This window comes from Rhea americana, unplaced genomic scaffold (assembly GCF_003343005.1).
Source record: "Rhea americana isolate MKP2758 unplaced genomic scaffold, rheAme1 scaffold_256, whole genome shotgun sequence".
Lineage (NCBI taxonomy): Eukaryota > Metazoa > Chordata > Aves > Rheiformes > Rheidae > Rhea > Rhea americana.
The window spans coordinates 839084-852912 of NW_028186375.1; the positions used below are offsets into that span (position 1 = coordinate 839084).

Genomic DNA, 13829 nt, shown 5'->3' on the forward strand with positions numbered 1-13829 from the left:
TGTGTGATTACATTTTCAAGGTTTCTTGTACAAACAGAAAGGCTGCCAAGGTTCTCCTCAAACCCCCAAACATCACCAATAAAACTCAGCAATTAAAGCTGGGTGTTTTACAACAATGTTTTTTCTTGTTCTAAAACTCTCAGGTGTGGAATAATCCAAGCATAAGTTGAGAGCCAAACTTTCTAATTTGTTCCAGAATAAAATGGACTCTACACATAAGAAGCTGAAGATTTTTGTGATGGTCCTGTCTCTGGCTACTTTCACAGTCATGGTGATACTGAACGCTGGCAACGCCACTGGACTGTTCAAAGGTAATGCAAGCAGATAGTCCTCGTTCTGAGAGGTGGCTCTTATGCCCTGGATCACTTAATGATACAGCAGTGCCTTAGATGGGATAGATCTGTCTGTCACCCCATCGCTTCTCCAAGTGCATCTTTGTGAGAGCCAGAAGGAAATGGCTAGTGCCTTCTTCTKGGTGTTACAAGGGCATGTCCAAGCCCTATCCAGGGCCCACTGAAAACAGAGCAAATGTCTCCAGTGGCCCTGGTCCAACTGTGAGTGGAAGGCAGTCAGTGTCTGCTGTCCTTGTATCCCTGGGGCAACCAGCTCAGCCCTGCTCTGTGGGTTTGTAGAGGGCAGAACTGCTTGGTCTGAACACTCCCCAGCTGACCTGTCAGAAACAAGTGTTGTGCTGCCCTTGGGCTTTTACGTGTGACTCTTTTCTGGTCCTGTGTCATAGGAACTCGCTCAAGGTTCCCCATAAAGGGCAGTGATCCCATAATGGTTTGGATTTTTTTCTTTTTTTTAAGGTAAACCCATTGCAGCACAGGTTGCTTCAGCAAGGGCATCTTCTCCACTCCCTCACACCTGAGGTGTGGACTAAGCCTCAGGGGAAGATTGCAGGGCAAGAAAATTAGCGGTCTTTCTCCATTCCTGGTGTGTAGCAACACGTTTACCTGCAATAACATTCATTGCTGCAGGTCTGTTCCGGAGCACCCCGGGAAACATCTCGGAGAAGTACAACACTGACTTTACCCCAGCTGGCTGGACTTTCCTCATCTGGAACGTCATCTACGCTTGGCAGCTTGCGTGGCTGCTCTACGCGCTGTCAGGGATCTGTCGAAGGTATTTTTCTCTGTGCGCAGTGTGAGGGGAGGGGGGCTCTTTCCTTCTTCTGCTCYGTCTGATATCCTCTTTTCTGAGGTTTCTAGTCAGAATAAACTCCTGCAATTCCTCTTGACTTGGACCGCTGAAGCTCTGCTGTAGAAATGTCCTTTAGGTTCAGCATCCAGTGCTGTGACTGGGAGCAGTTTGGTGGCCTACATGAACTGCTCTAACTCGTGGACAAGTTACAAAGCAGGTAAATGGTTCTGTGAAGCCTGACTTCTGCTGATCTGCATGGTCTGACAGAGTTATCCAGTAGCTGCTTGCTCACTACTGGATACTGAGAGTCTATAGGGGCAGAACTCATGAATCCTGAAGCTATTCCTTTCTGAGCTGTGCCCCACTGGATATCAGAATCTGCGCTGGGAAGTCTYGTGTGTTTTTGAACTGGACTTGAAGCCTTTGCTGGGGCTGTGAGATTAGTAAYGCTGCTGTCTCATGCAGTATCGTGCAACAGCAGTGATAGTCTCTGATCTCTTCTGAGGGATAAACTTATGTTGCGGCTTGGTCAAGGGGGGCTAGAGACTGCTTCATTTGAGTCTCTTGTATCTGCTGTTTTCACCTGTCGTGTAGGAACTCAGTGATCTCTCAGACATCATTGAAACCAGCCAAYGCTGAAGGCTGAAGGAAGAATGAAGTTGGTGTTGTGTGCATTGCAAGGTTATACACACAGACTTAATCATACGTGTATGCATGGATGGGTGTATGCATGTTATGAACTTATAAGCCTTTTTCCCCAGGAACTGGACTAAAATCTCACGCCTGCTGCTGCTGCTATCACCACCAAGGTCTGTTAGCTTTYGTAGAGAGGCCAAGAATATGCAGCAGTCCTCAATGCCCACCGAGCCTATGACACTGCAGCAGTGGTGCAGAGACTAGTGAGCAGTCCTGTGCCTTAGGAGATCAGCCTGGGCAGAGCCATAGGAATTGGATTTTCCCTCTGAGAAGGATGCAAAGGAGAAATAATCTGATTTTAAACTGAAACACTTAACTCTGTATGGATTCCCCATTAACARGAAGAAAATGAAACCAGGAATGTTTGTTCAATGCAGGCATTGCTTGTTTTCTTTCTCCATACCTACTTTTCACCAGCAGGAATGAACTTGGATGCGTCTACCTTGAACCAGACTTGCTGCCAATATCTTTTTACGTGGCATGGATTCTAAATAATGGCCTGAATGTTGGATGGCTATTTCTGTGGGACCGTGAGTAAGTTATCTTTGTTGCAGGAGCTTTCTAACCCTCTTGCTGGGACTGCTCCAATACTGTGTTGCACCATTTCCCCTGCCCYGCCTTGTGTGAACATACTTAATTGGTGTAAAACTATGGCAAGCTTTGACAAAAGGTAGCTTTTATAAAATTTGGGAGTATTCATGCAATGATCCACCTCATGGGCAAGAGAGAAATGGTTACTGAAATCTAAGATTCTTCAAAACTGCTGTTCTTTAGCATTTTTACTACAGRTGAGCCAAGAGCCATGTCTCTCTTCATAAATACAGTCAAGTTCCTTGCCTTTGGATTGTGTTCATGGTCGTGCTCTCATGAAGGGCATCTAATAGCACCACTGTCAAGAAGTGTAGAAATCAGTTGCAGTCAGGAAAATAATTTCATGATTAACAGAGTAAAATAGCAGTATGTCAAAACAAAGGCTACATGTAGTGATTAGCTTTATTAAAGGCTAATTAACTTGAAGTCAATAAAGCCAAACACTGAAGCTGTGAATTAAGGCATTACGAGAAAACGCACTGGCTGCTGTGTGTATTCTTTGTCCTAGATATCTGCTCCCAGCCCTGGTGTTCCTGGCAGCCCTCACTTTTGCCACGTGCGCTGCTGTCTTCATTTCACACAGAGCCTTGTGTGTCCATGCCACGTGGTTTGTGAAGGCTCACAAAGCCGAGCTCTGGCTCATCCGAATTCTAGTAGGTGGCGTTTGAGAAGCTGTGCTGTTGGTAAAAGCTAAAAAAGCACTGTTTGTGCAGGGCTGAGGGATGAGAGATTCAATAGCAGGAGGTAGGTGGGGCGGACTCCTGTCCTGACTCTAGTTTGTGCCTACTGCAGGTATGTAAAGGCTTCCTTACACCTCAGTTTCCTCTCAGACATCCTGGGGGTGAATCAGAGCAAGGTCCGATCCCTCATCCTTCTCCAGCTGCTGCCAAACGAAGATTGCAGTGAAGCCCAGGCTGGCAGGACAGAGGTGGAGGGTGGAAAGTGTCTTTTGCAGAGGGAGAAGTGGGAAGCTGCCYCTGTTATAAGGGGCTTCTGCTGCTGTAGCTGAGGGTGATGCTCCCAGTATCTGTCTACTAAAAATAGTTTTATACATGCACATATATAGAGATTCTTTTTTTTTTTATACAAACGGGTATAGGGGAGGACGCAAAAAGCATATGTTGTCTAGAGTTTCAAATGCAGCCTTCTTTCTGATTTCTACCAAATTCTCAGGGACAGGAAAAATCATTTCCCTCCAGAAGAGTGGCTGTTCATGTTCAGCAAACTGCACAGAGGAAATGAGATAAACATATTTCACTGTTCCTTGAACCCTCTCTGTGCTCTAGCTCAAACCTACTGCCTGATCCTTCCTCTCTCCAGCCAGAAAACCTTGTACTGCGGTTCCTTCCCTGGCTGCTGTGTGTGTTTTAACCTGCTTTAGTTCCTTTGCTTGACGCTAGTGTTGCTCAGTGAGAAAGTGGGTCACTTGAAGAAACACATCCAAGGAGCTGGGGGGGGTCTTCAATGGAGGGGGCATCTGCAAAGCTCTGCAGAGGAGTCTCTGCATAAAAATTCCTACCAATCCTGCTGGAAATGTCTCYAAATGTCTCTTGGCACGACCTGGGCAGGGGTGGTGTTCTCTGTGTTCTTGTTTTTCAGTTCCAGAAAGTATAACTCAGGCAGGGAGTTAGGTGTAGCTGTGTTTGTCGTCCTTGTTCAGGAGTGACTCCAGCATTTGACATTGCTTGCAGTAGGCTCCATGTGATGAAGCTGTCTGCTGGGGGGCAGGGAGATTCCAAAGCTCCCCTCTCCACCAGTTAAGGCAGCTTGCAACAACTGGGCTGGGCAGCCAGGCAGATTTTGCACTTTTGGGTGAGCATGGGATGCCCTTGCAGAGGCTGTGAGCTTCATATGGCAGTTCTGCAGCTGCCCCTGGGGTGGATCTGCAGTGTTTTGGGGACTCCAAGGCCTCAACTCTTCCCTCATAGCAACAGTGCTGAGGTGCTTTCCCTGCAGCTAGGTCAAAGTCTGGTTTAACTGCCCCAGGAGTTATGGATGCCCTCTGCCTTTTCCAAGGAAAACTGGAATTACTTTATCACCTCTTGCCTTTTCTCCGTGCTGCATGGCAGGTCCAGAACGGGCTGGTGCTGTATGCAACGTGGACCACCATCGCCACCCTGCTGAATTTTGCTGTTGTGTTGATCTACAAGTGGAATGTGTCTAACGAGGCAGCAACTACTGCCTCTCTGTGCCTCCTTGCTCTCGATCTAGTAATATGGTAAGCAGCCTCATGGTCCTGCAGGCCTTAAAGAAAAGCCCTTCCCCTTTTTGCATCTCACAAGCAGACTGGACTGTCCTCAGTTCACTGATGGGCTCTGTTGCAGTACTGCCCCTGGGTGCAGCAGCCCCCGTTGTAATTCATGGCAGGTGAACACAGAGCCTGGGCAAAACACTTCCTCTCCGGCTCTCGGCAGTGCCGATAAGCATATGCAGCAGATTGCTGCGGCTTTCACGAACGCAGCCTGTCCTAGGCTTGCAGGTGAGGATTTGTGCTAAGGCAACTCAAATCCCTTCTGCATCCCCCTCCCTCAGCCACACCGGACGAACTAGTTCAACTGGAGTGTCTGATAAACTAATGAATGTATTCTGAGCAAGAAAATTGCTCTTCTGAATATGCTATCTTTAGCAAAATATTTGTTTTTCTGCTAAAAGTTTGTTTTTCCTTGAAGAGTGAAAACTTTCACTCAAAAGCAATTTTGATTCCTTTATGTTGCCTAACTACCCGGTAGGGTGTTACATCAGGCAATGAACAGCCATTTTCCATGGCCAAGCCCCTACTTGGAGGAAGCAGGAAGGTTTTTTGTTTTGAATTTACCATGGTCCTCTCTTCTCCCATAGCTTAACCCCTTCCCCCTGCCTCCATGGAAAATTAAAATCAAACATAAACTTCCTATAGATAACATCTTGATAAACTTATTTTGGTAAGTTAAAAATTTGGGGTTGTTGTCCAAACTGGCCTATAAGAAAACTATTCCTGTTTCAACTCTTTAAGTTTTATATGGAAAAAATGTACCAAGCAAATACTTAGTTTGGTCACTTCTTTCTTCTCAGGTTTTATCTAGAAAATTTGCTTCTTGACAAGCATGTCCGTTATAACCTCACAGTCTACCCAGTGGTTCTGATAGCTCTGGCTGGCAGCACATGCAAGAACTTCTCGCCTTCATCCCCAACAACCAACGGCATTTTTATAGGTGAATCTTTTGGCCTGTTTCCAACTTTTGTAAAAAGAAAGCCGATTTTACATCTTTCCTGTGTGCTATGAACAGAGACAGGCTCCCCTTTTAGAAAGTATCATTTTCAGAAAAGGCTGAACTTGGGGTTTATTAGAAGCTATTAATTTTGCAAACTGAAGTGTAGAGTGAGATGCTTCCCTTTTGAATTTGAAATTGAAATTCAGTTGCAATGCGATTGAAATTGTTGCTCAGGAGCCTGCTGTTCTTGGGGCTGGATCCAAACCATGCACTCACCCCAGTTTACTTCCTGGCAACATATTTGCCCTGCAATTTCCCATCTGTCCTGTCTGGGAGAAGCTTGCCTGCTCTGCAAGCATGTGGATCCTCTGCTCATTGCTCCCTTCTCTTTGGCCTATGGCAGCCCCAAGAGGGAGCAGGGCTGGGATGAAGGCTGCGGGTATCCAGTTGCCCTGTCCGGCAGTTCAGATACTGGAGCAGAACATTAATTTCTGGTCAAAGAGAGGATTGTATCCAACTTCCACAGAACAAAACCCTGCATTAGCTCCCTTCCTACTCAGAGCTTGGGCTGGCCTGAACCTAAAACCAAGTAATGCCTAAAAGCACTTGGCAGGATTTACCGGAGCCTGTCTGCTGAAGCCACGAGGCTGCCGAAGGCTCCTGTCCTAATGGTTGTGGCCATGAGAAGTGTAAAGGTGTGTGCGATCTCCAACAGACAGTCACGTTGCTGCAGTCAGTGCTTCTGCAGCATGTATCCCAGCAAAACTTTGCTCTTACTGGTTCGGCTTGTTTGGCTGGTAGGGCAAGAATGTGCTTTCTTCCAAACTAGAGTGTGTGTCTTCATTTATCTTCAACTATTCTTGGATTGTTTTGTTAATGTAGTGCATCTTTATTTCTGTGTCTGTAAGCCTCCCTATTTAGATGCCTTGACCTGGAAGCATCAGACAAGGTTTACTGGATAGCAGTAAAGCTCTGAATTCTTGCCTTGCCCCACAGCAGCTCCCCAAAATATGTTCCTGATGGGGGATAATGGCTCCTAACCATTTCCTAAACGCCCCCGGTATTGGGAGCCAGAATGTGGCAAGAGGCACTGGCTTTCTCTCATGCCCTGACAGACTTCTGTTTCTTTCCTAGTTGTGCTACTGGCAGCGACTTGTGTTATCTTTGCTGTTCGACTGGGACTTGTCATATGGAGACACCATAAGCGACCACTAGAACCACCAGAAATCCCAGATCCATTGGGCACAGTGGCCTGAGACCTCTGATGTGGTGACATTATGGCAGGTGTTTTGGAGAAATAAGAGCTGGGCATCTGCATCCACTAATCTATTCTTACACTATCAATTGCCTTGTATTTTTTTTTAACTATTTCTTTTTCTTTTTGTATTCCAGAGTAGAACAGTTAGTCTGCAAATCCATTTGATCTTGTGTTTTCTCCTCTCCAGTCAGTCCCCACTTCCAATCTGCACCTTCCTCAAGTCATTTTGACTGACTGGAGTTGTGGTAGGAAAAGTCCTTCAGGTGAACAGCCCTGTGCATGTTTTTGAGGACTGAATAGTGGCTTTCTGCTCTTTCCAGTGTGATGAGTGCTGTTGACAGACACTTGGCAGGTTTGCACAGACAGTTCATACTGTCTCCTTGAGCCTTCATTTCTTCTAGCCACTGTAGCCCAAGTTAGAATGCAGCTCTGAGTGAACTCTCTGCAGGAGTGGAGGCGTGCAATGGGAGGTCTGTCATTCCTTATGGATCTTGGCCACAGGCCTCTTCTGTGCTGAGTATCTACAAGTCCCACTGGCATGAGCAGATCGCCTGCAGCAAGCTGTTTCTCCCCTTCCTGCTTCTTTATGTCATGATAAGAACAGATGCTGCAGCTCTAGACTTACTTTTGTGGTGTCAGCCCTGAGGTTCAACATTCAAGGGGATGCTGGTGATGGGGTGATTGGTGATGGTGAATCCTTTGACACAGCTGCAACAGTCCTCAACCTATTTTGGTTTGTGGTAGCTCCACTGACTCTGGAAATGGAAGATACATTCACTTTTTAGCATGAGACAAAGCAATCTCTGGGTTTCTGCCTTGACATTTTGTTTTTTTTTTTTTTTCTCCCCTGACTTTTCTAAGTGAAGTTTGACAGTGCCTCCACTTGTGGACCCACAACGGGTAGCAGCAGATCTGTGCAATTCCTGATCTGCCTACAAGACGAATGAGATCCGGGTCAGGTGGGAGCAGTGGGCTGCTTTTCTCCAGAGTTATGCAGTACAAGCAATGCAGAATTTGTGCTAGCTGGATGCCTCCCACTGGAGGATGATTTATAGCCYTTCTAGCAGAAGGTTAGATGTACAGACAAGATGATACCTGATCTGAGGAAAGCCTGCTGCTTCAAAGGGAACCTGTTAAAGTTTTTTTTTTTTTTCTTTTTTTGAACTGGTAGAGTGAGTTCAACCTAGATCAATGCTTTGTCCATGTGGCTGCACTACTTCTGGCTTTATTAGGAAGCCTGAGTGGGTTGCCTGAATTGTCAAACCACAACCTCTATTTCCTCTGCCTAGGAGAGGATTAATGGGGCCTCACAGGCTTCTACTGGTGTGTGGAAAGTGTTTGGGGATGGTAAAGTTCAAAGCAGCCTCTTTGTAAGCTGCCTTCTTTAATAGAGGGGTTTGTAGCCTGTGGATTAAGGGATGCAGGCAAGGAGGCTAGCTGGTGAGAGGCTGTACAGCAGTTAACTCATGGGCAGCTGCGTTGTCCTTCCACAGGACCGTGCAGAAAGGCCCCAGGGCTTTGGGAAAGATATACAAACCTGAGGTCTATACTGGACAAACTACTGGAAACTGTGCTGCAGGATACAATTAATGTATAAATTATCTGAGGAGAGCCTCCAAGGCAAAGTAGTGCTTCACAAGCCTTTGTGTTCTCTGAGGGACTTGGACCGTGTAGATTAGGGTGAGATTTTTTATATTCCTGCTGGCTTCTGAGGAAACTCAGCAGCTATGGCATAAAAGGGAACATCCTTTTCTAGAYAACTAGGAAATAGAAGGACAAAGGTGCAGGTTAGACCTCTCCTAGAAAGAAGGCTGCTAGTGGTGTGTTTTGTGGGACCTAGACTGGTTAACAAAGTCATTAGAAACCAAGGGAGGATAAGGAGATAGTTTAATGATGGACAGTCCTCTAGGGTAGTAGGTGGGAGGTTGACTCTGAGGAATGGTGGAAAGGTCTTGAAAGGCTGAACGGTTAGGAAAGGAATACACCGAAATCATCCTTGTACCTCCACAAAGCCTGTTGGCTCTGTTTAGTGCTGCTCCCTGCCCCTCAGGAGGGGATATAGAGGGTTTGGGTAAGGCAATGCCAATGACTGGAGGCTTGGAAAAGCATCTGCACAAGGGATGACTGAGCAGACCAGGAGACTTTGAGGGAAAGGAGAAACCTCCCTTGGTGAGGTGAGCCAAGGTGGATCTTGACCTGAGGGACAGCAAACTAAGGGCATGGGGAAGGTGAAGAGTTAATGTGGACTAAGAAGAGGCCGGGACAATGCTGAGAGAGATGCATAAGAGCTTTGCTAAATAGACCCTCCTCTCCACCCCACTCCTGCCACTCCTCAACGAGCTGCAAGGAGATTTTCAAAGGCCTTTTCTTGAGTGCTGATGAGGTGCTGCAGCAGCACCGAGTCAATCTTTTGCAGACCTCACCGGGAGAAAGCCCTTGGCAACTCCCCCAACACAACTAGGCTGAGCCAGCGCTGACCCTGGCCACACGCAAATAAAACTGCTGACTGCCAAATTCTTGTTGAGCAGTATTTTCCCCAGAGCTGTGACAGGCCTGGGAAGGGGGCAGCCTGGCAGAAAGGAGCCTCCAGCATGGCCCAAACCTCTGCTGGTGCCGAGACCTGCCCGGAGCAGAGGTTCACATCGATGCGGCTGGGAGCACTAGCAGGGCTATCCCAGCACAGAGCTCTGACTGSTTTTGGGTAAAGTGATTTTCTTTGCATTTGTGGCAGGAGCCTAAAAATATTAGCACTCTGCCTTTGCCTGCTTTTCCTTTCACTGGGGGGAAAATGGGAATGAAAAAAGTGTGCGTGCTTTTCCCTTCTAGTTCACAACGCACTATTTTTAAAGGTCTCTCTCTCTCTCTCTTTCTGAAATGCCTTGTTTCCATTTATTTTTGAGAACCCAAAATACCAATGATGCATTTTTCCCCACAACAGATCCTTCTCTCAGCAAAGCTCCACTTTATGAAGCCAAAAACCTGGCAACTTTTTAGCAAAAATAATCTGCCTGGCCTTTGTTTCCATGAGTGATTATAGGATTTGAGTGAATTTTGAAGGATTTAGTTTCTTGGAAAGCTGTGGGCATTTAGAACCCAAAGCCTGAAATGTCCCTTCCATTTCCAAAAAGGCAGTTCAGCGCCCTGGTAGACACCCATGTGTCTCTAATGTCTCAGCCCAGGATGCTCAGYACCCTAGTTTCTGGGGACAGTGACAACCTTGACATATGTTGAGTCCTGCTGTGGTCAGGGGAGCACTGTTGCAGCTCTACTTGCTGAGACTAGTTGTACTGAGTTGCCCAGGCTGCCTCTCCTCTCTGTGAGGCTGGACGAGGGGTGGTACTGGAAAAGCTAGACGTGAAATGGTTCCTGGGACCATGTTGGTCAGGGGGTGGCCATGTGGCCATTGTGCCGGCACTGAAATTCAGCATTAATGTTTGCTGTTTTCCAGTGTGACACAGGGTTCAGAGGTTGCTCGAGAAATGTCCTGCAGTGCTGGATAGGCAGGAGGGTTAATTATTGCTCAGGGGGAGAAGGTCCCCGTTGGGATCTTGGCCCTGTGCAAATCTCTTGTGTGAGCAGAGATGTTACTGACCCTTTTGGTGTTTCTGTTCAGCTGTGAATCAGGGGAAGAGTGCTCTGTGGAGGGGCAGGAGGGTGAATGCCAAGAGAGCTGCTGAGAGGCCAGAAGTGTGTCCAGGTCAGATAGTATTGTCCTACAGCAGAGCCTGGAGGTCTCCATGGAAGGAAAGCAGGGTGGTTCTCCACCGGTTTGGTAATATATGCTCCTGAAGGCTGTAAAAGTTGGGCTGAACGTAGGTCTGGCTGTTACTGAAGCTGCAAGACAGTTGTTTTCAGAAAAAATTCTTGGGCAAATCTGATTTGGAAGAATGTTGAATGGAAAAAATCATAGATCAGGGCAAATATGCATTTGGCTTGAGAGAGTAAGCATGTAAACTGAAAAAGGAATTTTAAAAATCATGTTATGAGGCCCAGGGTTGGACTCTCATTAAAGCCTCTCTGGCTTTCAGAGGAAAACATGCCTCATTTATTGGATGGGGCTACAATAGATTTTACTGGACACCTTCAGCCTAGGATCTTGCTGCTACTGCAGACAAGCAACATGCAGCTTTTTGGAAGGATTTTCTGCAATAAAATCCTCCTAGAGACAAAGTGGACCCCAGGGCTCCTGTAGAGATGAACTTTGATCTGTGGTGAGACTCTATCCTGTGCAAGGGCTCTCGCATTTCCCCCTACCTCTGGCTGGACATTTCCCACATCTACATTGCAATGGGCAAAAATGTGTGAATTGGGAAGACTCAGTTGTCTCCTCCTTGGCTACCCCAAGAGCAAAGGAGATCCTGGACTAGGGGCAAGTTTCTCTTCGGCACCTTGCGTGAGTAGAAGCATGCACCAGACGAGCACTTCCAGAGTCCAGTCCTGCCCACAGCCCTGGGGCACGTTGTTCCCTCTCATGATGCTCTTTGCATAGTTTGGGCACTGAGGCCAGGGAGAGTGTAATCAGGAAGATCTCCTGACAGGCTCCCCCGAACAGACTGTTCAGACAAAGGAGATGTTGCCTTATGACCTAATTTGTTCTTGGCTTGATGCTATCCTCAGTACTAATTATATTACATTAAACTACCAGTGGGGAGCAAGGAGGAGAAAAAAAAAACTGCTGGAGAGAAGAAATGTTTCAATATGATGCAAAGCACCAAAGTATAAAGCAGATTTGCCTTTAATCTGAAATTTGGCACAACAAGACTATTGTAATCCCATTGCAACACTGTAGCCAAATGAGTTCAAGGGCAGTGTTGTTTCATTGGGCTGGTGTAGTCTAGGGGTGAGATGTTGAGATAAGGACGCTCAGTTGGGCAAGTGGCACCATTTCGTTCCCTACTGGTGCCACTGGTCCACCAGCACCAGTGGATAATGCAAACAAGTCCCTTGAATGCCTTACCCTTCCTAAGGCATTGCGCCAGAGCAGCATTGGCCTTGTAGCTGAAATGCAAAATAGTCTGGTCATTACGCTTCTAACACTTGTTCTCTGAGCTTGGAGCAAATCCATTTCTTCCCCTCTGTGCCACCGTCTTTATCTGTAAAACAGAGATGAACAGGAATAGCATCTTCATGGAGGACTGTGAAGATCTTCAGATAAAAGCACAAAATACATACGGCGATGATTAAAGGGCTCTGCACCCTTTGCTATGCACAGAATCTAAATATGCTGAGGCCACCACTGGGCCCTTCCCTTTGAAAACTGTTAGATGTTTTGAAGCTAAATATTTATTTTATCTGCACAGAGCTGGGACAGCCTTGTGGTGTGAGATAAGCTCAACGCGCTCTGACAAAAACATCTCAGTGAAGAGTTACAGGCTCAGGCATGACTCACGCATGGGCTGAACATGTGGGAAAAATGCTGAAATAACCCAGGATCTTGACCCTATTCCCAGCAGAGTCAGAATTCCAGCAAGAGCATGTGTGAACTTAAGACAATGTAATGGGCTTCCCCACTGGAAACTTTGACTCAAAAACTTGAATATCCACACGAGAAAGCACTGTGTTTTTTTCCTGTCGTCTTTGGGAAGAAAGACCCTTGAAAATTCTTCCCTGGGTATCAGATGAAATGTAGTATTAAAGCAATCAAAGAATATGGCTTGTTCTGGATAGGACTGGCTGGGACTGGGGACCATTAGAAGTGATGGTGACGTTATCTAGTAACTTGGTTTGACTTATTGGTTTGTCTTGTTCTAATAAAAGCTCGATCTTAAAAGGCTGAGCAATACTGGAAAGTATTTAGCTTAGGTGACACATGACACAAATTATTTCCATCAGAGAGAAAAAAGTGTGTGTGTGTGTGTGTGTGTGAGTGGGTGTACACACACGGGTGTGAAATCAAGAGCAGAAAGTTCTGTCTCCAGCGTTGGCGTTGCTCTGCTCTGCTCCGACTCTGAGAGCAGGGGACGTTTTGTCGTCGAGTGTGGCTCCCTTTCTCCCTCCTGCCACGAGCTGGAAACTACAGCTCTCGCTTTCCGTGAGCGCAACGCGTGTTTTGTCATGAGTTCTGCAGGAACGGAGGTCAGTAGAGAAAAGACGGAAGAGGAGAGCAGTCGGGGCAGCCCCCAAAATACCCCAACGGCAGCGATGCTCGTGCCGCAGTCTCAGCCTCAGTGACACGCTGCTGGGGACAGGCAGATCCAAAGGGTTCGTCTGACATTAAAAGACCCCTACGGCTGAGAGAGGAGCAGGAACAACCAGTCAGGAATAAAACRAAACCCAGCTGTTGCGGAAAGGCTCTGGCAGGAGGGAGTGCAGAGGGCTCAAGCGGGACTGGGATGCCCTAGCCCAGGTTCACAACCAGCAGCTGGGGCCACCTCTAGGACTCCCTTTTATGGGTGACAGCTACTGCAGGCACAGTGCCACGATGTGCCAAAAGGCACGCAACACCAAAGCACGGCCCGGACGGCTGGCGTGTCTGTGCCGTGGCTCCGTGCTCTACTAAGGACTCGCCAGGCGCGAAACCTGAGCGTTGCTCTTCAGAAGCTGCTCGTTCAGAGCAGATCCTGTGGCGCCATGCCTGCTTTGAAGTCCCCTAGCAGCAAGGCCGGATGCTTTTACTGCATACAAGCCTCGGGCATCTGCTGGCATTGGATTTTTTTTTAAGTTCATTTTTAAATTACCTAGAGCTAATTAATATCTGTAAGTTTAAAATAAACTGCTGTGGAAAAAAAAAACTTGAAAACATTTTAATTAAACCATTTACAAAGAACAGGAATCATAAGGAAGCATCCACTGAATGACTGATAACAAGAGCGGTAGCAAAGCCAAGGTTTGTTTCCAACCTACCCTAGCAGCTTTTGTCCAATAGCCTGGAAGCACTAGAASAGACCAGTGTGACAGGACATTGCTAGTACCTCCTGGCAGCATAAAATCTCTGCAGAAAGCTAAAGCTC

At 46.9% G+C, this 13829-nt stretch overlaps 1 protein-coding gene across 1 annotated transcript in view; it reads left to right on the forward strand.

Annotated features, from left to right (window-relative positions):
- The window catches only part of LOC146594575 (uncharacterized), a 15788-nt gene extending 2308 nt beyond the window's left edge, over window positions 1-13480 (forward strand). Inside the window, exons 3-9 of the mRNA XM_085307271.1 lie at window positions 197-311; window positions 981-1125; window positions 2260-2373; window positions 2939-3083; window positions 4500-4648; window positions 5482-5621; window positions 6756-13480. Coding sequence (XP_085163397.1) covers window positions 203-311; window positions 981-1125; window positions 2260-2373; window positions 2939-3083; window positions 4500-4648; window positions 5482-5621; window positions 6756-6877 — 924 coding nt within the window. The 5' untranslated portion in view covers window positions 197-202 and the 3' untranslated portion in view covers window positions 6878-13480. The remainder of the gene's footprint in view (window positions 1-196; window positions 312-980; window positions 1126-2259; window positions 2374-2938; window positions 3084-4499; window positions 4649-5481; window positions 5622-6755) is intronic.
- The last annotated feature ends 349 nt before the right edge of the window (window positions 13481-13829 follow it).